Here is a 22,489-nt window from a genome sequence, read left to right on the forward strand (position 1 = left end):
AACCACCTCCATTAAACAACCAGTTTTATCAGTCCGTTTGAGTAACTGCTGAAGATATGTCTGACGGAAGTAACATTGTCTGAATTTGAATGTTTGTAACTGCGGCAGGCTGTATAAAGTAGCAACCTATATTTTAGGCCAACTCCGTGTGGGTTTAGCCATTAAACAGTTCAGTAGGTGGAGCCTGTAGCTGAGAAGAGACATAAAATTTTGTGAAAAATGAGAAGTATATATTTTTTTCATTTTAGGCTTGATGAAGTTCTATAGAAAATTGAGCTGTATCTTGTTTTACATTACTTTTTATTGTATTTATAATCAAACTATATTCTCATTTTCATAATTCCTAATAATTCATAACCTGTTCAGGTATTCCGATATTTTACTGAAGAAAGAAAACAGTATTTGAATTGTCCTACAGTAACAATAATATTGTAATAATCTAGGATTATCTTTATGTTCAGAGCACTAAATGGCTTTTCTGTAACTTAAAATGAATGACATTTCTACACTAGGCAGAGTAGTCTCATCGACAGGTGTTTATTTTATATGGGAAGGAGGTTACTGACTCAGCTTCTGGTTATAAATTATTTCTCACCTTTGTTTCAATAAAATTGACAGTTTTTTATTCTGCGTGTTTTAAGTTTTCTTTAAGCAAAAGACCTTGCTCTTCCCCTTCAATCGTTAGCTATGGGATGAAAATTAAAATAATAATCCCTTTAAAATATATTGTTTCAAAATTATTTATTAGAGAAGTACAGATTTTAAGGCACAATATTCAGCGTATTTTCATTTGAATTCATACAGGAAGCAACCGTTGAGGAGGATATAAATGTGGTAAAAGATATCATTTCAAAAATCAATCACATTCTAGCTCATCACTCACCAGTTGTGATTCTTCAAAGATGGATAAGGGGATATTTAACTAGAAAAAGATTTGGGTATGTACATTTTTTTTTATTTAATTTTTTCAGGTTGGAAATGTAGACTTTTTTTAAAAAGAATAAGTACCTAAGAATAACTACATATTTAGAAAATGTATAAAATACTTCAGCACAGTTGTAATCACTTTATATAGCAGGTAAATTTTCAGGAATGATATACCTATGGCTATTCCAGAAATAAAAAAGGTTCTGTGTGCTTACAATATACAGTATTTGAAGAAATTGTACAACAAAATTCTACTGTGTTGCTTGATGGCTAAAGTGCAGAGTCTCTGAATGTGTCTTTAGTTTACTGTATAGCAATTAACTAAATGGCAGAAAGCTCCTCCATTGTTTCTTGCATTTTATCGCACTCCCACTTGCAAAAACCTTAGATCATGCAAATCATGCAAGAGAGCCAGATTCCCTCATGCTACAAAAAGACCCCAAACCCCACAATGTTAATGTGGTTAATGTATTATGCAGGCAAAGCTAGGAAAAGCTTTATCTGGCATGTTCGGGGGATGAGGGGTGCCGGTTAATCAAAAATTCCAGTTAACTAAGAGTTATACTTACCAGTGGAGGGAGTGAGTTTGGGTGCGGGAGGGGGCTCGGGGCAGGGGCTTGGGGCACAGGAGTTGGTTTTGGAGTGCCGGATCTGGGCGGTGTTCACTTCAGGCGGCTCCCTGCAAGCGTCGATATGTCTCTGCTGCTCCTAGATGGAGGTGCAGCCAGGAGGCTCTACAGGCTGCCTCCGTTCACAGGCACTGTCCTTGCAGCTCCCATTAGCCATGGTTCCCAATGCTTGGGGTGGGTGGAGCCCCCATAGCTGTTCCTTCATCTAGAAGCAGCAGGGACATGTTTCTGCTTGCAGGGAGCCGCCTGAGGTGAACACCGCCCGGATCAGAAATCAGAGATATCAGAAATGCTGGTTTCTAGAGCTTTCCAGTTGGTAAAGTGCCGGATAACACAGTTTTTACTGTGTGTATATATATATAAACAGAATTCACACACAATTTTTACCACTGAAAGAATAAAAGAAATGTTGCTTAAACCATGTAAAAAATGCTTTAACTCTTGTTGTAATAGACATCAAATCTCTTTTTATTCCCCACTTAAATTTAAGTATTAAAACCTTTATTTTAAAAAAAGGGAAAAATTTCCTGTACATTTCTGAAATTCTATTTATGACAAACTGATGAGAGATTTAGTATTTTCCTACAAATTACCGCACTCTTTTCCCCCCCCACCCACTCCCACCTGCAACAAAGTACATTTTACCCCATCCTGCTATTATGGCAGCGGGTCATGCAGGACCCACAGGATCCCAGTCCTGCTGCAGGACTCTACCACGGAGCACTTTTCCAGGGGGTTTTCTGGGTGCAAGCATGTAGCATTTGGCAGGCGATGGTATGGGCTGGACTAGTTGAAACTTGATAATGTGGCTCCACAGCATCCTCCGCTGAAGACCAGTAGCACATCAGTTTAGGGAATATTGCAGACCAGAAACAGGCATAGTGCAGATTCCAGTCATTGGCCTTGATTTGAAATGAGAAATTTGGCCTGTGAAGAGAACTCTCCTCCACTGCCACCTCCCTTATACCATTTTGTCATTAAATATTTATGGAAATATGTTAAAACCAAATTTAAAGTAAAGGAAAAGCACACAAATCAACCATCAACTGGCAATCAGTATGACTAATCTGTACATATTGTCCATAAGGAGAGAGGAAGAAGTATTTGAGAGAGACAAAAAATGAAGTTATGATATAATGGAAAGAATTTACCATATAATATTTTAATTTTTTAAAAATCAAGTGGATTTTTCCCCCAAAAGTGCCTAAAGGTGTAAATGCTATGCAAACAAAGAAAACAAAGTATGTACAGCTTAAGGATTAACGGCTCACCCACTCCAAACCAGGTCTCAGTTCAATGATATAAAGCAACATGACATTTAAAAAAAATCCTCATCAAACCAATGAAAAATCCTGAAGAGTTACATGAACCTTGCACTGCTCCCTAATGGTTAACAACTTGGGCTCTTTCAGGCCAAGTGTAGGAGTGACTTTGAGAATCAAGAACTATTTACAGAAAATACCCTACTATTTGTCTGTCTCTTTTAAATCTGATTAGAGCTATTAGAACATCCCAGCGATCACATCTTTAGTAATATCACAGAGGGAAAGAGGCCCTTGGGCTGCCTGGATCCAAATCAATTATGACTTTACATGTAAAAGCGAACACCTGAAATTCTACCAAGAAATTAATTGGAAGCCAGTACAGCTCACGCATGTATTCTCTATGTGAGGCATTTCTTAATAAATGGGCATCAGTATTCATCATGAACCTAAGTTTCCAAATAGTCAAAAAGTTCATGTAATTGAGATATAGAAAACTTTCCCCCCACTAATTTCAATTTCAGAAGAAATTGACAAGGTTCTTTTTATGGAAATTTCAACATGTATTCATAAATTTGGGTGAATAGTTAAAGGTTTTTAAAGATTCCCTAGTTAAAATGCTTTCATTAGAATGACTGGGAGCATGCAGAGTTTATAAGATGACCAGGGAGTCTTTAGTCCTGAATCAGTGAATTTACAATATCCATTGGTGTTTGCAATGGTATTTTTAAGTTCCTGAGTTAAAGAACTGCAGAAGTTGTCTTTTTCATTGTTTCCTTTAAAAAAGTGAAATAAAATGCAAAAACTAGTAATTGTGCATTATTGAAGTTAGATATATCAAGTTAGGAATTTCCAAAAACTAAGCTAGCTTCTGTAACGTTAACTCAGCCTCATTGCACATAAGCAGTGTTTTCTATTCCCATTTCATTTGTTAAATGTAATTTAATGTATTTTTGTGTGTTAAAGTGTACTATAATTACAGCATGTGCAGCATGGCAGAGTTTATGTTTTGGGAGCACTGTATATGTTGTAAATTCTGAATATTGATATGTTCTTCAAGTTTCATGTCTTGTGGCAGAAGAAAGGAAAACAAGTTGCTAACAGAAATGTTTTAATTCCCACAGCTTTTATTCTAACTCCACAATAATTAATAAAAGAGTTGTCTGTAGTATGGAGTAGTACTATACAAAAGAAATCAAAATATTCATACAAAAATTTGGCATGCTTAATTTAAATACCAATAGCCCAGTCTTTCTGTCTGTAGATAATGGGGAAGGAATTTAGGAGAACTATATCAATAGAAGGGTGTGTATGTGCTGTGGGGATGGAAGTTTCTGTCTGTAATCTAAATAAAAATAAGTTAATTTTAAAACAAAACTCTTGGTACACTAAATAACCCCTTTCCCCCAACCCTTCCAATTTAAAGTATATATACCGTCTTTTAAAATGGTATGCAAAGAAATGCAGAGAAAAAATTCTCTGTCTCACTGGAGCTTTCTGACACAAGGACATGTCAGCCATGCTGAAATAAATAACAGCCATTTTTGACTCAGAAACATTGACATTTCCACAAGTATTTCTTTAACACTATTTGTTATTTTTGAATGTTACTTATTTAGGCAAAGTCAAGTTTATTAATTTAGAACCTTAGCTTTAGCAAAATAAAAAATTTAAAATCAATACAACTTAGTAAAATAAACAAAAACATAAGATCGGCACTTCTCCAAGAATCAGTTACATGTTTTAAGAATTTCCTCCCCCCTCCATCAACATATAAAAATAAGATAACAAAGGTTAGAAATTCATTGGTTCATTTAGATTATAAGGAACTTTTTCCTTTACATATATTTTCTTGGTTTTGCTGCCAATGAGGCAAATATAGTGACAGCCCATATAACCAAAACATTTTCATTACATAGTGAGTATGCTAGTTTTTGAGTTGGTGCAGCAAAAGGCTTCTAAAACAAGTTATGGAGATTAAAAGAAAGTAGATAGTCTGGTAAATCTTCAGGTTGGTCAGACCTACATAGGCAAAAATGATTTTGTCTCTCAGTTCCAGTATACCTCCTTTCTAAATAGGCCAACTGCAAATAGGGAGAAAATGGAGAGCTGAAAAGGCCCTCCGTAACATAGTGTTGTTCAAAATAGCCAAATATTTCTCATAATTATGAATGTTCTTTAGAGGAGGAAGCCAAGGGGACTTATTTATTTGATGGATGACTGACATATCCACATATGTGTAAATATCTTCTATTCTAAGCTTAATTACAGATTTCACACTCTTGCACACAGTCCTAGTCAGGTCAAGTTCTGAGAATTCCAAGAAATGGGCTTGCAAAAACTAGAGGAAGTCTAAAGTTTATGTCTTGTTAAGCTGTTCCTCCAGATTTTACCTTGTTAGGTGCTCTAAATTTATATGCAGAATACACAGCCTGTAAGTGCTATAATGGTACTGAGCTTTGATCAAAGAGGTGAATTCTCTTACCTGTGCCCTAAGTAAAGCAACTGAGCTGTAAGTTGGGAGGCCAAGCATTCTTCTTAAAAATTTGTTTTGCACAAACTTTTAGCAATTAAAATCTCTTCAGCCCCAGATTTCCTAACCATATAATATTTGGGCACTGCAATTAAATTGCTCCCATGGACATGGATGAAACGAAGCACTGCTTGCACATAGCTTAAGGCTCTCCTCTGTATGTTGGTCTCGTTGGTCATTATATATGAAACAAATACCCAAAAGGTGGGAAGAACCTGACCTGTTCAATATAATGGCCATCAGTCTTCTATTTATGCTGTTTTGGTATGTAGATTGTGGCCAAAGGAAATTACTTTCATTTTCTTATAATTTATGGTCAGGCAAAAAGCTACAATCCCTTAACAAATGTTTCAAGTCCAGTGGAATCTGAGACAGCAAAATCCTGTCATCTGCATAAGGAAGGACTTGACACAAATCAGTCCAAAATTTTGAGGGTAAAATACGGCGACCCTTCTAAAATAACCACAGCCTCTTTAACAAATTAGAAAGGAAAGGGGCCAATAAGTTTACCTGGTGGAACCCCTTGTGATGGGATCAGTTAGGTTATCTTTCCACTCTATCCTAACTCTGGACACTGGCTGTGAAGGTTTCTCAAAAGATGGAGGAAAAAATCCCTATACTATTTTAGTAAATAATTTTACTTCGACAGGTCCCACCAATCAATATTGTTCTTGTAAGCTACGGCTAGGATAAAATCCTCCCCAGGAGCTTTGCTATGGCATTTTTGGTTGATCAGTATTCTAGCTTCCCTGGTGGAGACTGAGTCCATTCTAGAGATGGTGAGGTCCACTGAGATAGACCATAACAAATGACTGATAGATGGAATGTCATTACAAAAGGCAGGAAAATGTGAGTCTCCCAAGCATGTCTGGTGTTAAGATTGAATCCCATTCCCACCAATTCCAAAATAGAGATGATTTTTCCTCTGTGGCAGCAAGTTCAAATTCCTTCCAAAGGGCCCTCTAATTCAATTTTTCTTAATAGACTCAGTGGAACCATTGTTACTACCCTTATATTCGGAAGCGGTGTCTCATAACAGAAGCAATTCAAAAAATCATAGCACATTCTTTTAACTTTTGAATAATGAAAATATCCCATTTTTGCTGGTCAAGTCATCTTGTAATTTTTTTAATAATCTCAGTAAATATGGTGTGAGCTTGTGCTGGGTCATTAAGGTCCAAAAGCCGGTTCTCCAAAGCTAACAAATAATTGGATGTGAGTTTCTCTCTGATTTGAGACTTGGATTCCACTTAATTTGGCTTGAGCTTACAGCTTCAAAATCATGAGTGAGATACAATTTATCTCAGGATAAAGTAGTGAAAGAGCAGAAATGCACCCGCATTGCAGTTGATGATCACTGTCTGGTTTAAAAGCTACTATAAAGTTTGAGAAACAAGACCATTTTAAAATAGAACTGTGATATCATCAATCACACTGCTCACTCTAGAAGAGATGCATGTGAAATAACCTTTCAGATCATCACCTCTTCTATTATTCAAAACCTCCAGCCAAAATCTATTTAAAATTAAAAGAATGTACATTGTAGGAATATATCTCACCCTGTCCATAGAATGACTAGGGAAAAATAAAGGCAACATTTACCAAGTTGGAGGAAAAAATAAAAAAAATCCTTATCTCCAGTGCCTAGGCATTAAATTTCCCCAAAGCACAAAGATTGCTGATGGAAACTTTTCCAGAAGCAGGTTAATGAGAGATTCAAGCTCTGCTGACAGACTCATTATAAAAAAGGGAAACCAAAGAGACCAAATAAACATGCAGGACTAAAAGAATAGATTAATCTGGGAAAATATTATTGTAGGCCTGAAAACATGGATTGTCAGGTGTTAACTTGATAGTTATAACATTTAATTTAATAGAAATCAGAATGCCAGACCACTTACAGGTCTACCCCTTTTGCACTCTTAATACCCCTTTAAAAGGAGTCAAAGCCCAGTAAGTAGAATGGCTTATTCTTTGAAAGCCAAATTTCCTGGAGAAAACTAAATCAAATTGAGATAAATACTTCCTAAATTCCAAATCCTAGGATTTACTTTTAAGTCCAGTAATATTCACTGAGACAGTTTTGATAGGAGTTTTACTGAAATCCCAGTTGGGTCCATCTAATCAATCCACCTCCCTCTTTCAAGGGCCTCTATACAAGATTTTATGGAAAAATACTTGTACTTTCACTTCACTCAGCAATATTGATAAAGGTTATGCACAGTTGTTCTTATGGTTCCTGATAAAGTGAGGCAATATCCAGTAACTTTTTCCCTACATAGAGCAATTGATAAGTGTGAGTGCTCTCTGAAATATAACAGCCATCTCACTTGATTTATCAGAACTATTCAGTGGCCATTGTAGTGAAGAAGTATGAGTTAGTTGATGTAAGCTCTGCTCTCAGAGGAAAAGTTGACAGATTTCCCTGTTCCTTACCAAAATTTGGATTATTGTTGAAGGGTTAGGGAAGCTGTGGTCTAGAAATGGACTGAGTGTCAAGCTGGAAGTTAGGAGACTGGGATTCTACTCCAAACTTTGCCACTGATTTGCTGTGTGACTTTGGGCAGGTTACTTAATCATACTGTGCTCCAGTTTTTTTCTCCATTTGTAAAATGGGGACAATACCTACCCTTTTAAAGCACTATGAGATCTATGTATGAAAGTGCAGAGTATTATTATTAAAGGAAAATTCTGCCCTCAGTTACATCCATGGGATCCCAACGGACTTTGGTGATGGGGCATATGGGTAATTGAAGGCAGAATTTGGTTCTACGCCATTTGACTTCTATCCTTCCCTACTCTGGCAAAATAATTGTTGTTTCAATTAGTAGACATTTTTTTTTTGGCTTAACCACTTCTTCACTCAAGTCTGTTATGAAAATACAGTTTGATGCAACTTGGTTCTCTAGGTAATACTACATATTTTGGTTTCACTTCGTTGTTTGTGTGTTTTATTTGTGTTTTTACAAGGCTTGTGACAATTTGTATTCATTTTCTTCCTCCTTGTGTTTTTGGAGCAATCATTTTATTGAGACTTGAACTTTTGCATAGTTGGCATTTTAACATACAGTTGTTCTTCTATCATTGTCATGATGTAGGTTATATTCTCATAGTCTTGTAGAACAGGGTTATACCTTTAAAGTTTTTATTTATCATCCGTGATGTCTAGAATAAGAATGTATTCATGGATCATCAAAGCAATATTACATCAAAAGGGAGAAAAACTCTTCTCCTTGAATGTTTAGATTATATTTCTGAAGAAAATACATTTATCCAGCAAGAAACACAAGGAGCTTCAAAGGGACTAGGTGCATCATATCAAATTTACTACTTGTAGTTCTCATAAACTTTGGATTGCTCTTACATATTTATGTACTCTCCCCTGCCTGCTTATCTCTGGAATGAAAAAGTGTTCTCCCGAGATGTTTGAATGAATGCAATGTCAAGTACAATAAACCATAGGTAGGCAGTTCTTATCCAGGTCATGATTTCATAGAGAAAGACCAAAGGCAGTCTCCTATACAGTAGATACAATATTAAAATAGTGAAACACAGACAAAGATAGGTTAGTTTTGAGACTAGACAGAAAACAAAAAAATCCTGCACATCACCCTGAATGGCTGAGTTCACTAAGCCTTAGCTTTGAATATCAAGACTGTAGAACTCCAGTTTCAAATTACAGTGGGGTAAACTTTGTTCTTCATATTTCTGTAGTAGATAAGGTGAGCAGTGTACTCTGTGTGATTTTAAGATGACACATTAAAAACCATGATCCTGTTTGCTGTGTATGGCCATAAAAGAGCCCATGGCATGTTTTATAAGAATAGGAGTTTCCCACAATTGTTTATGTATTATTTGTATTACCATAGCAGTTAGGAGCCATAGTCATGAACCAGTTTACAAACACAGAACAAAAAGACAGTCCCTTCCCCAATTCCTTGCAATCAGTTGTTCATCTGTTGGTTACTGATGTCCACTATACAACTGTTTAGAGAAAAATGTGTAGTAATAACATTGCATGCTCTAAGATCTTTGTTAGGAATCCTGAGCTCTTTATTGCATTCTGGATGACTAAGATGATCATACCACACATGCATGGCATAGTGCCATCTTATGGAAACTGAATTTATCTATAAGGAACTGCAGAGGCAGAGGAAGTAGTATAGAGACATGAAGGCATACCCATTGAAATCCAGGTCTCATGGCAGTCATTGGGAGTTTTGCTATTGACTTCATTGGGGCCAGGATTTTACCAATGAAGTTTATGGATTCTCTGAGTAAGGCACTGAATTTGTCCTAGGCCCAGGTGTTAATAAAATCTTGCATTAAGATTCAGGGTAACTACTGCTGCTATCTGGGTCCAGTTAGTTCCAATCAGGAAATAGAAGGTTTGGGAATGTCTCTTTTGGCTAAAGGACCTTAAGAGCTAGGCCACAGAAGGAAACCTAAGAACAACCAGCCTTGGGTTAGAAGCTTAGACTGTCCTTTTACTGACTTACCGATTTCAAGGAAGAGGGTAATTATGAACATTAACTAGCTGGGCTGAGTCCATCACACCGTATTCTCAACTGGAGTCAATTTTAAAATTTCCTTTTGCAGAACATACAATAAACACAAATATCTCCTAGATTATATCTGTTGAGAAATATTTTTAGGTTTTAGGGTTTTTTGCAGCTTCACATTTCTTTCTTGAGAATCAGTTCTTTCTTTGTATTCTATCCATCAGGGTGATAACCAGGACTGATATAGGATTATGACATTTCTCTGGGTATTGAGCCTCATTTCAAACACTTATTTCAATTTGTTTCAGTGATATTTTAATCCAGTTTTACTTGGAGATTGAAAATCCCAACCCATATTCTGTGTTCCAAGGATAATTTTGTTGATCATCTATACTTATGAAGAGTGACAGGTTCTGTGTTATTTCGGACATAGATAAAGTTTTTCTCTGGGAAAGTGACAATTTCCCACATTTCAAGAAAAAGTCTGTGGACTAAGCATTGCCAAAACGTTAAAATGATGGAGTTGGTGGGGCAGGTGTGGTTAGGTGTGCTTCAGCGTCAACCTCTGCTGTACTGAGAGTCTCCGAAAGACAAAAGTGTGGTCTTCCATGTTCCTCAGAAGCTGAAGTTGAAATGAAGGAAACAAGTTCTCATTCTCATGCCCTGTTGGACTTACTGCTTTTTAGTAGGTGAATTGTGTGTAAATTTAACAAATGTAATCTGTTTGACCCAACACATCTGTAAACATGGCATTTTGATAGTTTGGGAAAAAATTGTTTCACTAGGGAGAAATAATGCCTCCTGTGCTGTAACAGGCCTCATGATTTTGCTTCCTGTTTTGTATCATCCTGTAGTTGTTGGTAAACGTTATATCCAGAGTAACCCAAGTAACAGTATTTATTAGCTCATTATTGGTAATATGGAAGATAAAGCATACCACCACTATAAGGCTGAAAAATAATAACCACACAAGATGAGTCGTGACTTTTAGTGAGATTTTTATTGCATAAGGGCTCTTAGAACATTATTTTAAATCAAACTTTGGATAATTTCCTCCCCATTGCAGTATGCTAGAAAGTAAGTTTAGCAAGAAGGATCTGATACAACACCAAAGTGTCTTTAAGGTAGAAGAATGAATGCATGTCACTGATGACCTTATAATGATTAGTGAAGCATGAACAAAAAATGGCAGGAGAGCTGATTCTCTTACTGGTGCTTGCAGTGTGTTTGTTTATTTGGACATGTTCATCAGCCCAGAACTTTTTTAGCTCCTTGGCCATCCTTAGATCCATTCTCACATCTGTCAAATTGAAGTCAGTGTAGATTTGAGTAGTCCTGTAATAATCTTTCCCTCTTTTACCATTTAATAGATTCAAATATAACTTGTTCTTCCTAATGCTGTCAGCTAGCATGCTCTCCTCTCATACTTGCTTCTGCAATTATTCTTTCATGCCCTAAACAACTCACTGAACCTTGTCTTAGTTTCTTCAACTGTAATTTTGCTCATTTATACTCCAGCAGGCCATTTTAACCTTTCCTTTCTCCCCTTGGTGCCATCTGTAACTGAGCCAAAACTTAGTAGCATGCTAAATAAAGCCTGTTTTAACAGATTCTGGGGTCAGAGGGTGATACTTTTGCTCAGATAAAATAAAATACTCCCCAAGTAGTCCTACTGAAACCAGTGAGACTGCTTGAGGTGTAAAGAACGATTCTTTTTGAGTAAAACTGTCCCAATGTGGCCTTGTGTCATAAAGTTCATTACCTTAAAATAGGTTTCAGAGTAGCAGCCGTGTTAGTCTGTATCCGCAAAAAGAAAAAGGAGTACTTGTGGCACCTTAGGCACTAACAAATCTGTTTGAGCATAAGCTTTCGTGAGCTACAGCTCACTTCATCGGATGCATGCAGTGGAAAATACAGTAGGGGGATTCTATATACACAGAGAACATGAAACAGTGGGTGTTACCATACACACTGTAATGAGTGATCAGGTAAGGTAAGCTATTGCCAGCAGGAGAGAAAAAAAAACCTTTTGTAGTGATAATCAAGGAGGGTCATTTCCAGCGGTTGACAAGAATGTGTGAGGAACAGTGTGTGTGTGTGTGTGGGGGGGAAATAAACATGGGGAAATAGTTTTACTTTGTGTAATGACACATCCACTGCCAGTCTTTATTCAAGCCTAATTTAATGGTGTCCAGTTTGCAAATTAATTCCAATTCAGCAGTCTCTCTTTGGAGTCTGTTTTTGAAGTTTTTGTTGTTGTAATATTGCCACTTTTAGGTCTGTAATCGAGTGACCAGAGAGATTGAAGTGTTCTCCGACTTGTTTTTGAATGTTATAATTCTTGACGTCTGATTTGTATCCATTTATTCTTTTACGTAGAGACTGTCTGGTTTGGCCAATGTACATGGCAGAGGGGCATTGCGGGCACATATCACATTGGCCTGCACATCTACCAGTGTGATATATGCCAAAAAAACCTTCAAAAACAGAGTCCAATGAGAGACTGCTGAATTGGAATTAATTTGCAAACTGGACACCGTTAAATTAGCTCACCTTACCTGATCACTCGTTACAGTGTGTATGGTAACACCCATTATTTCATGTTCTTTGTGTATAAAAAATCCTCCTACTGTATTTTCCACTGCATGCATCTGATGAAGTGAGCTGTAGCTCACGAAAGCTTATGCTCAAATAAATTTGTTTGTCTCTAAGGTGCCACAAGTACTCCTGTTCTTTTTACCTTAAAATAGGAACTTCCACCCCTCTTACCTGGGTTCATTTTTAATCTAAGCATCATTAATAGCCAAGGATTCATGGGTTAAATCAGGCTAATCTAATATTCTTATTGGACTCAGAGAAACTCAGACAAGGTCCAAACTGTAGTGCCAAGCTGCACCCCACACTTGAGGAACAATGGCAACTGTGGCCCCCTGACAGCATCATTTATCCAACCTTGAAAAGAGTGGCAGGACTGATATATATCTGCCATCTCCCTGATAATTTTGCTTGTACTTGCACAGTATGCTCTATCTTTTCATCTCAGCATTCATTTGTGGGTGGTAGGTTTCTTTTTGTCTTCTTAGATTGTAAATTTTTCTGGACGAGGGACTTTCTATGTGTCTTTATAGTGGGTTGGGGCCCTGAGCCTAACTGGGACCTTTGGAAACTAATGAAACACAAAAGATAATAAGTGCTCCGTAACTGAATTGATGTTCCCAGTCAGCAGGAATGCACAAGCTGTGTGTTAATTGAAGACTCAGAAGAAACACACTCAGGCTCAGATCCTTACGTATTCCAGGCCCTATTTTACCAAGTGGGTTGGGGGGAAAGATAGCTTAAAGCTATCTTCACGTTCCCCCAGTGTCCAGAATACTTGGTGTGCCTTGATGCAAGTTAGAGCAGCCTTAAGGCTGATATAACTTATTCTGGCTTCTGATGGCCCCTGTTCAAGTGGAATTCCCAACTGCCCTTCAGATATTAATCCACAAAGAGAAAAGTGAATGGTTCAGCAAATGACCCTGCAGTCATTATGGTGTTGGAGGAATAAAGACTTTTGGCAGTATATTAGGATTTACCTGTAGGGGAATTCAAGGAAACTGCCATCCCAGTTACAGTACTTCAGAAAGTCTATACCACAATCTTTTCAGGAATCTCGAAGGTATTATTAATTATTTTGATAGCACCTCATCCTGACTGGGGCTTTTAGGAGCCATACAAACATATATAAGTTACAGTCCCCATCCTGAAGACTGCTGCTTCTCCTTCCTGCTACAATGAGCTGTTGTTGACTGTCCATTCCCAGCTGAATATCAGAGCAGCCATGTGTGACCAGGGTTCCTGAATTAGCCAGCACTGTGGGGGATAGCACAGTGCAAAACCTCTTCAGCCCATCAAGGGCTTGCCCTGGAATGGGGAGAAAGCAGTGGAGATACTGGAAAAAGAAGAGGCAAGTCAGAGAAGATAATGAGAAAATTAGAGGAAGAGCCAGGAGACTTAGGGAAATCAGAAGAAAGAGTGATGGAGCCAAGACTAGCTAGATTACTTACTAAAAGTTCTAAGAACTCCATTCCTGGTCTATTCCTGGCAGAAACAGCATATAGACAGACACAGACCCTTTGTTTCTCTCCCTCCTCCCAGCTTTTGAAAGTATCTTGTCTCCTCATTGGTCATTTTGGTCAGGTGCCAGCGAGGTTACCTTTAGCTTCTTAACCCTTTACAGGTGAGAGGAGCTTTCCCCTGGCCAGGAGGGATTTCAAAGTGGTTTACCCTTCCCTTTATATTTATGACACGCCCCCCAAATCTCAGCTAGGGTGAAACACTGGCTGGGATTTCTTCCTGGAGCTCGAGGAAAAACAGAGTTAATAAGACACATGCATATGCAAATGCAAATATACTACCAAGTACATAAAGACTAACAATATTTTCTACATCTCAAGGTCGATTTTAACCAGTTGATTCTGGGAAACTTTCATGGGAGAGTGCATCAGCCACTTTGTTAGAAGCTCCTGAGATGTGTTGGATGTCGAAATCAAAATCTTGGAGAGCTAAACTCCACTGAAGAAGTTTTTTGTTAGTTTCTTTGACAGTGTGAAGACACTTCAGTGCAGCATGGTCGGTTTGCAGGTGGAAACGCCGTCCCCAAATGTATGGGCGTAGCTTTTCCAGAGCGTAGACAATGGCGTAACATTCTTTTTCAGTGACTGACCAGTTGCTTTCCCTCTCAGACAGTTTTTTGCTGAGAAACACTACAGGGTGGAATTCTTGATCAGGTCCTTTCTGCATTAAAACTGCTCCCACCCCACGCTCGGACGCATCTGTGGTTACTAGGAACGGTTTGTCAAAGTCTGGGGCCCTTAGTACAGGGTCAGACATGAGTGTCACTTTAAGCTTGTTAAAGGCCTTCTGACACTTTTCGGTCCACTGAACAGCATTTGGCTGTTTCTGTTTGGTTAGGTCTGTCAGTGGGGCGGCGATTTGGCTGTATTGCGATACAAATCATCTGTAATAACCGGCCAAGCCTAAGAAGGATTGAACCTGTTTCTTTGACTTTGGGACAGGCTACTTTTGGATAGCATCCACTTTGGCCTGTAGGGGGCTGATAGTTCCTTGACCCACCTGGTGTCCAAGGTAAGTCACTCTGTTTAGGCCTATTTGACACTTCTTAGCCTTAACAGTTAGTCCTGCCTCCCTTATGCACTCAAGGACTTTTTGTAGATGTTCCAGGTGGTCTGCCCAGGAATCCGAAAATATGGCCAAATCATCAAGGTAGGCGACTGCATATTCTCCTAATCCCGCTAGGAGACCATCTACAAGTCTTTGGAAGGTGGCGGGTGCATTTCGCAGCCTGAAAGGGAGTACATTAAATTCATACAGCCCGAGATGTGTGGTGAAGGCTGACCTTTCCTTGGCAGATTCATCTAGCGGTACCTGCCAGTACCCCTTGGTTAAGTCCAAGGTAGAGATGAACTGGACCCGTCCCAGTTTCTCTAATAGTTCATCTGTGCGTGGCATTGGATAATTGTCTGGGAGAGTTACAGCATTTAGCTTACGGTAGTCCATGCAAAAATGTATTTCCCCATCTGGTTTGGGAACTAGAACCACTGGAGATGTCCATGCACTTCCAGAGGGGCGGATTACACCCATCTGTAACATATCCTGGATCTCCCGTTCTATAGCAGTTTTAGCTTGAGGAGATACCCGGGAAGGTTGGACCCTAATTGGGTGAGCATTACCTGTGTCAATGGAGTGGTATGCCCGTTCAGTCAGTCCTGGGGTGGCTGAGAACGTTGGCGCATAGCTAGTGCACAGCTTCTTGATCTGCTGTCACTGCATATGCTCAAGGGTCATGGAGAGGTTCACCTCTTCCACACCACCAGCACATTTCCCTTCGTAGTAGACACCTTCAGGCAACTCAGCGTCGTCTCCTCTCTGGGCTGTAAACTGACAAACCTTTAATTCTCTGGAATAAAAGGGCTTTAGAGAATTAATATGGTACACCTTAGGCTTTCGGTTGTAGGTGGGGAATGCTATGAGATAATTAACAGCTCCCAGGCGCTCCTGGACCGTGAATGGCCCTTCCCATGATGCTTCCATTTTATGGGCCTGGAGCGCCTTTAAGACCATGACCTGGTCCCCTACTTTGAAGGAACGCTCTCTGGCATGTTTAGCAAAAAGGCTTTTTGCTCTTTTTGAGCATCCTGTAAGTTTTCTTTAGCAAGGGCTAAAGAGGTTCGGAGGGTGTTTTGTAGGTTGGTTACAAAGTCCAGAATGTTAGTTCCTGGAGAGGGTGTAAATCCCTCCCATTGCTGCTTCACCAACTGCAATGGCCCCTTAACCTCACGGCCATATACAAGTTCAAATGGGGAAAACCCTAAACTGGGGTCAGGTACAGCTCTGTAGGCAAAGAGCAACTGCTGAAACGCTAGGTCCCAATCATTGGAGTGCTCATTTACGAATTTACGTATCATGGCCCCCAAAGTTCCATTAAACTTCTCCACCATGCCATTTGTTTCATGGTGGTAAGGAGTGGCAACCAAGTGATTTACCCCATGAGCTTCCCAAAGGTTTTCCATAGTTCCTGCCAGGAAATTAGTCCCTGCATCTGTGAGGATGTCGGAGGGCCAACCTACCCTGGCAAAAATGTCTGCTAGTGCCTGGCACACACTTTTAGCCCTGGTGTTGCTTAGAGCTACTTCTTCCGGCCATCGGGTGGCAAAATCCATGAAAGTCAGTATGTACTGCTTTCCTCTGGGTGTCTTTTTCGGAAAAGGACCCAGAATATCCACAGCTACTCGCTGAAATGAAACTTCAATGATGGCTGGAGAGGGGCTTTGACCTGGTCTTGGGGTTTTCCCACTCTTTGGCACACCTCACAAGACCGGACATAGGTAGAAACATCCTTGCCCATTCCCTCCCAGTGGAATGACCCCCCCAAATGGTCTTTGGTCCTGTTCACCCCAGCATGGCCACTAGGGTGATCATGGGCTAAGCTCAAGAGCTTGGCCCGTTATTTATTTGGAACTACCAACTGTCTCTGAGGATGCCAGTCTTCCTGGTGTCCACCAGAAAGAGTTTCCTTGTATAAGAGTCCTCTTTCTACAACAAACCTGGATCGATTAGAAGAGCTGAGAGGCGGTGGGTTGCTCCGTGCCGCCGTCCAAGCTCTCTGGAGGCTTTCATCTGTTTCCTGTTCGGTCTGGAACTGTTCCCTTGATGTTGGAGACATCAGTTCCTCATGGGATTGTGGACCTAGGCTTGGTCCCTCTGGAAGCGATATAGGGGATGGAGCTGTTTCTGTTGACTGTGAACTGCTCTCCGCTGGTGCACTATGTTGGGATTCAGGTTCCGGCTGAGCCTCTTGTGTAGGGTTATCGGCTGCTGCCAGTTCAGGTTCGGTGGGGCCCTCTGGTGTTGAGGTTGCAAGTACTGGATTCAGTGCTGACAATGGGTCTTGTGTTGGTTGTTCGGCTGGTTCCGGTTCTGGGACTGGTTCCGTCTGGGTCTCTGGGACTGGATCCACTACTGCTGTTGCAGACATTGGCCTGGGGTCCGGGTCCATCACCTCTGACCGGGTCCTGATAGAAGTGTCCGGAACAGAGCTAGCCTCACGGCTTGTTTAGCCTGGCTGCGGGTGACCGTTCCCACCCTCTTGGCCTGCTTCACATGATTGGCCAACTCCTCCCCGAACAGCATGGGGATGGAATAATCATCATAGACTGCAAAAGTCCACGTTTCTGACCAGCCCTTGTACTGGACAGGCAACTTGGCTGTAGGCAAATTGAAAGAGTTGGACTTGAAGGGTTGAATCGTGACTTGGATCTCTGGGTTGATTAAATTGGGGTCCACTAAGGAAGCATGGATAGCTGACACTTGTGCTCCGGTGTCCCTCCACGCAGTGACCTTCTTCCTGCCCACACTCACAGTTTCCCTCCTCTCCTACGGTATCTGGGAGGTATCTGGGCCTGCGGACCTCTGGTGTGATTCCGGTGCAATGAACTGTAATCTGTTGGGGTTCTTGGGGCAGTTGGCCTTTACATGCCCCAGCTTGTTACATTTAAAACATCGTCCAGCTGACGGGTCACTGGGGCGAGGTGGGTTGCTGGAGAAGGGGGTGGTGGGATGATAAGGTGTCTGGAGGGTTCTTTGGGAGGTAGGTGGGGCCTTGGGCGGCCCCCGGTAATAGGGTGTGGTCTGGGGTTGTCCCTTCTGGTGTCCGCTCCAACTGCGACCAGTTTTCTTCTTCTCTGCCACGTCCACCCATCTGGCTCCAATCTCTCCTGCCTCGATTACAGTTTTGGGCTTCCCATCTAGGATGTATCTTTCTATTTCCTCAGGAACCCCCTCTAAGAATTGTTCCATTTGCATTAGGAAGGGCAAATTTACTGGAGATTCAACACTTGCTCCTGATATCCAGGCATCCCAATGTTTCACAATGTGGTCGGCATGTCGGGTAAATGACACGTCTGGTTTCCACCTTAGGGCTCTGAACCTCCGACAAGACTGCTCGGGTGTTATCCCCATTCTGACTCTCGCCTTGGATTTAAACAGTTCATACTTGTTCATGTGTTCTTTAGGCATTTCAGCTGCCACCTCAGCTAAGGGTCCACTGAGCTGTGGCCTCAGCTCTACCATGTATTGGTCAGTAGAGATGTTGTACCCAAGGCAGGCCCTTTCAAAGTTTTCGAGGAAGGCCTCAGTATCATCGCCTGCCTTGTAGGTGGGGAACTTTCTGGGATGGGAAGTGGTACTTGGAGAAGGATTGCTAGGGTTTGTTGGGATATTCTGCTGAGCCTTTATCTTCTCTATCTCCTCCACATACTTCCTCTCTTTTTCCTTCTCCTCCAGTTCTTTGTCCCTTGCTTCCATAGCTCTCCTGTGAGCAGCCGCTTGGTGTTCTGCCTCTTTCGCTGCCTCCCTTTCTTGTTCCTTCTCCTCCTTCTTCAGCCGCATGAGTTCTATCTGTCTTTCATGTTCCCTTTGTCTCTCCTCAGCCTGAAATCTGGCTAATTCCAGCTTTTGTCGAGCCATGGATTTTGTCATTCTAACCTCTCTGTTTTTAACTAACTTTACACCCTAGGTTTAGAAATAACCAAACAAAACTTGGCTGTAAAATTTTGCTATGCTGGAATAGAATACCTATTCTCTGATAGTGATTGTCAGCCTACAGAAAAAGACAATTCCCTTGTCTCTGCTCTGGCCCCAAATCAAAGCAAAAAACCTCCAACTACTTGGAAACCTGCTTACTAGCAGCCCAAAGGAAAAAAAAATTCCTTTTTAAACTTGTGCTCCTTGTAAAAAATCAAAATCCTAAAAAAAACACCCTGCCACTTTTGTCTCCAGGCAAATGGGTAGAACACCCCCCCTCCCCCATTTACTTTTAGGGGGAAAAAACCTCTGAATTTCCCTGCAGGAGTTAAGTACCCTGCCTCCAGGCAAAGAAAACCTGCAATTCACAAAGATAATCCCCTTTTGTCTCTGCTCTTTCCCCAAACAGAGAAAAAACCAGCTGCTTTCTGGACTTCCTTTCCAAAGGAAAAAAAATTTCCTTTTTAAAATCTGTATTTTTAGTTCAAAAAATCTCAACTGGATCTCAAAATGATTTCAGGTTAATCCCACCACTATGTCACCATGTCAAGGTTCCTTCCCCACTCTGAACACTAGGGTACAGATGTGGGGATTGCATGAAAAGCCTCCTAAACTTATCTTTACCAGCTTAGGTCAAAACTTCCCCAAGGTACAAAATATTCTACCCTTTGTCCCTGGATTGGCTGCTACCACCACCAAACAAATACTGGTTACTGGGGAAGAGCTGTTTGGAAACGTCTTTCCCCCCAAAATACTTCCCAAAACCTTGCACCCCACTTCCTGGACAAGGTTTGGTAAAAAGCCTCACCAATTTGCCTAGGTGACTACAGACCCAGACCCTTGGATCTTAAGAACAATGAACAATCCTCCCAACACTTGCACCCCCCCTTTCCTGGGAAATGTTGGATAAAAATCCTCACCAGTTTGCATAGGTGACCACAGACCCAAACCCTTGGATCTGAGAACAATGAAAAAGCATTCAGTTTTCTTACAAGAAGACTTTTAATAGAAATAGAAGTAAATAGGAGTAAAGAAATCACCTCTGTAAAATCAGGATGGTAGATACCTTACAGGGTAATTAGATTCAAAACATAGAGAACCCCTCTAGGAAAAACCTTAAGTTACAAAAAAGATACACAGACAGAAATAGTTATTCTATTCAGCACAATTCTTTTCTCAGCCATTTAAAGAAATCATAATCTAACGCATACCTAGCTAGATTACTTACTAAAAGTTCTAAGAACTCCATTCCTGGTCTATTCCTGGCAGAAACAGCATATAGACAGACACAGACCCTTTGTTTCTCTCCCTCCTCCTAGCTTTTGAAAGTATCTTGTCTCCTCATTGGTCATTTTGGTCAGGTGCCAGCGAGGTTACCTTTAGCTTCTTAACCCTTTACAGGTGAGAGGAACTTTCCCCTGGCCAGGAGGGATTTCAAAGGGGTTTACCCTTCCCTTTATATTTATGACAGACCCCAAATATGGTGATCAGCTGAACCCTGAGCATGTGGGCAAGATTCACCAGCCAGATATCCAGGAAAGAATTCTCTGTAGTAACTCAGATCCCACCCTATCTAACATCCCATCACAGGCCATTGGGCCTATTTACCATGAATAGTTAAAGATCAATTAATTGCCAAAATCGTGTTATCCCATCATACCATCTCCTCCATAAACTTATCGAGTTTAATCTTGAAACTAGATAGGTCTTTTGCCCCCACTGCTTCCCTTGGAAGGCTTTTTCAGAACTTCACTCCTCTGATGGTTAGAAACCTTCACCTAATTTCAAGTCTAAACATCCCGATGGCCAGTTTATATCCATTTGTTCTTGTGTCCACATTGGTACTGAGCTTAAATAATTTCTCTGCCTCTCTGGTATTTATCCCTCTGATATATTTATAGAGAACAATCATATCTCCCCTCAACCTTCTTTTGGTTAGGGTAAACAAGCAAAGCTCCTTGAGTCTCCTTTCATAAGACAGATTTTCCATTCCTCGGAACATCCTAGTAGCGCTTCTCTGTACCTGTTCCAGTTTGAATTCATCCTTCTTAAACATGGGAAACCAGAATTGCACACAGTATTCCAGGTGAGGTCTCACCAGTGCCATGTATAACGGTACTAATACCTCCTTATCTCTACTGGAAATACCTCGCCTGATGCATCCCAAGACCACATTTTTTTGCTTTTTTGCTTTTTTCATGGCCATGTTACATTGGCAGCTCGTAGTCATCCTGTGGTCAACCAATACTCCAAAGTCCTTCTCCTCCTCTGTTACTTCTAATTGATGTGTCCCATGCACATTGTAGGGAGAGTGGTCACTTTGGATGAGCTATTACCAGCAGGAGAGTGAGTTTGTGTGTGTATGGGGGTGGGGGGGTGAGAAAACCTGGATTTATGCTGGAAATGGCCCACCTTGATTATCATGCACATTGTAGGGAGAGTGGTCACTTTGGATAAGCTATTACCAGCAGGAGATTGAGTTTGTGTGTGTGGTTTTTGGAGGGGGGTGAGGGGGTGAGAGAACCTGGATTTGTGCAGGAAATGGCCCACCTTGATTGTCATACACATTGTGAAGAGAGTGGTCACTTTGGATGGGCTATTACCAGCAGGAGAGTGAGTTTGTGTGTGGGGGTGGGGGGGGGGTTAGAAAACCTGGATTTGTGCTGGAAATGGCCCACCTTGATTTTCATACACATTGTAAGGAGAGTGGTCACTTTGGATAAGCTATTACCAGCAGGAGAGTGAGTTTGTGTGTGTGTGTTTTTGGAGAAAAAGCGGGGGGCGTGAGAAAACCTGTATTTGTGCTAGAAATGGTCCACCTTGATTATCATACACATTGTAAAGAGAGTGGTCACTTTGGATGGGCTATTACCAGCAGGAGAGTGAGTTTGTGTGTGTGTGGGGGGGGGGGGGCGGCGGAGGGTGAGAAAACCTGGATTTGTGCTGGAAATGGCCCAACTTGATGATCACTTTAGATAAGCTATTACCAGCAGGACAGTGGGGTGGGAGGGGGTATTGTTTCATGGTCTCTGTGTGTATATAATGTCTACTGCAGTTTCCACGGTATGCATCCGATGAAGTGAGCTGTAGCTCATGAAAGCTCATGCTCAAATAAATTGGTTAGTCTCTAAGGTGCCACAAGTACTCCTTTTCTTTTTGCAAAGACAGACTAACACGGCTGTTACTCTGAAACCAGCTTATTTCTAAAATCCTTGTTATTAATCCCTAAATGCATGACCTTGCACTTCTCACTATTAAATTTCATCCTATTACTATTACTCCAGTTTATAAGGTCATCCAGATCCTCCTGTATGATATCCCGGTCCTTCTCTAAATTGGCAATACCTCCAAGCTTTGTATCATCCACAAACTTTATTAGCACACTCCCACTTTTTGTGCCGAGGTCAGTAATAAATAAGATTGGTCCCAAAACCGATCCCTGAGGATCTCTACTGGTAACCTCCCTCCAGTCTGACAGTTCACCTTTCACTATGACCCGCTGTAATCTCCCTTTTAACCAATTCCTTATCCACCTTTCAATTTTCATATTGA

The 22,489-nt window shown here is 40.8% G+C and overlaps 1 protein-coding gene across 1 annotated transcript in view; it reads left to right on the plus strand.

Moving 5' to 3' along the window:
- Window positions 1–22,489, plus strand: part of LRRIQ3 (leucine rich repeats and IQ motif containing 3) — a 102,387-nt gene that overhangs the window by 14,191 nt on the left and 65,707 nt on the right. Inside the window, exon 5 of the mRNA XM_084637184.1 lies at window positions 805–938. Coding sequence (XP_084493310.1) covers window positions 805–938 — 134 coding nt within the window. The remainder of the gene's footprint in view (window positions 1–804; window positions 939–22,489) is intronic.

This window comes from Lepidochelys olivacea, assembly GCF_965140295.1.
Source record: "Lepidochelys olivacea isolate rLepOli2 genome assembly, chromosome: 8".
In the NCBI taxonomy this organism is placed as follows: Eukaryota; Metazoa; Chordata; order Testudines; family Cheloniidae; genus Lepidochelys; species Lepidochelys olivacea.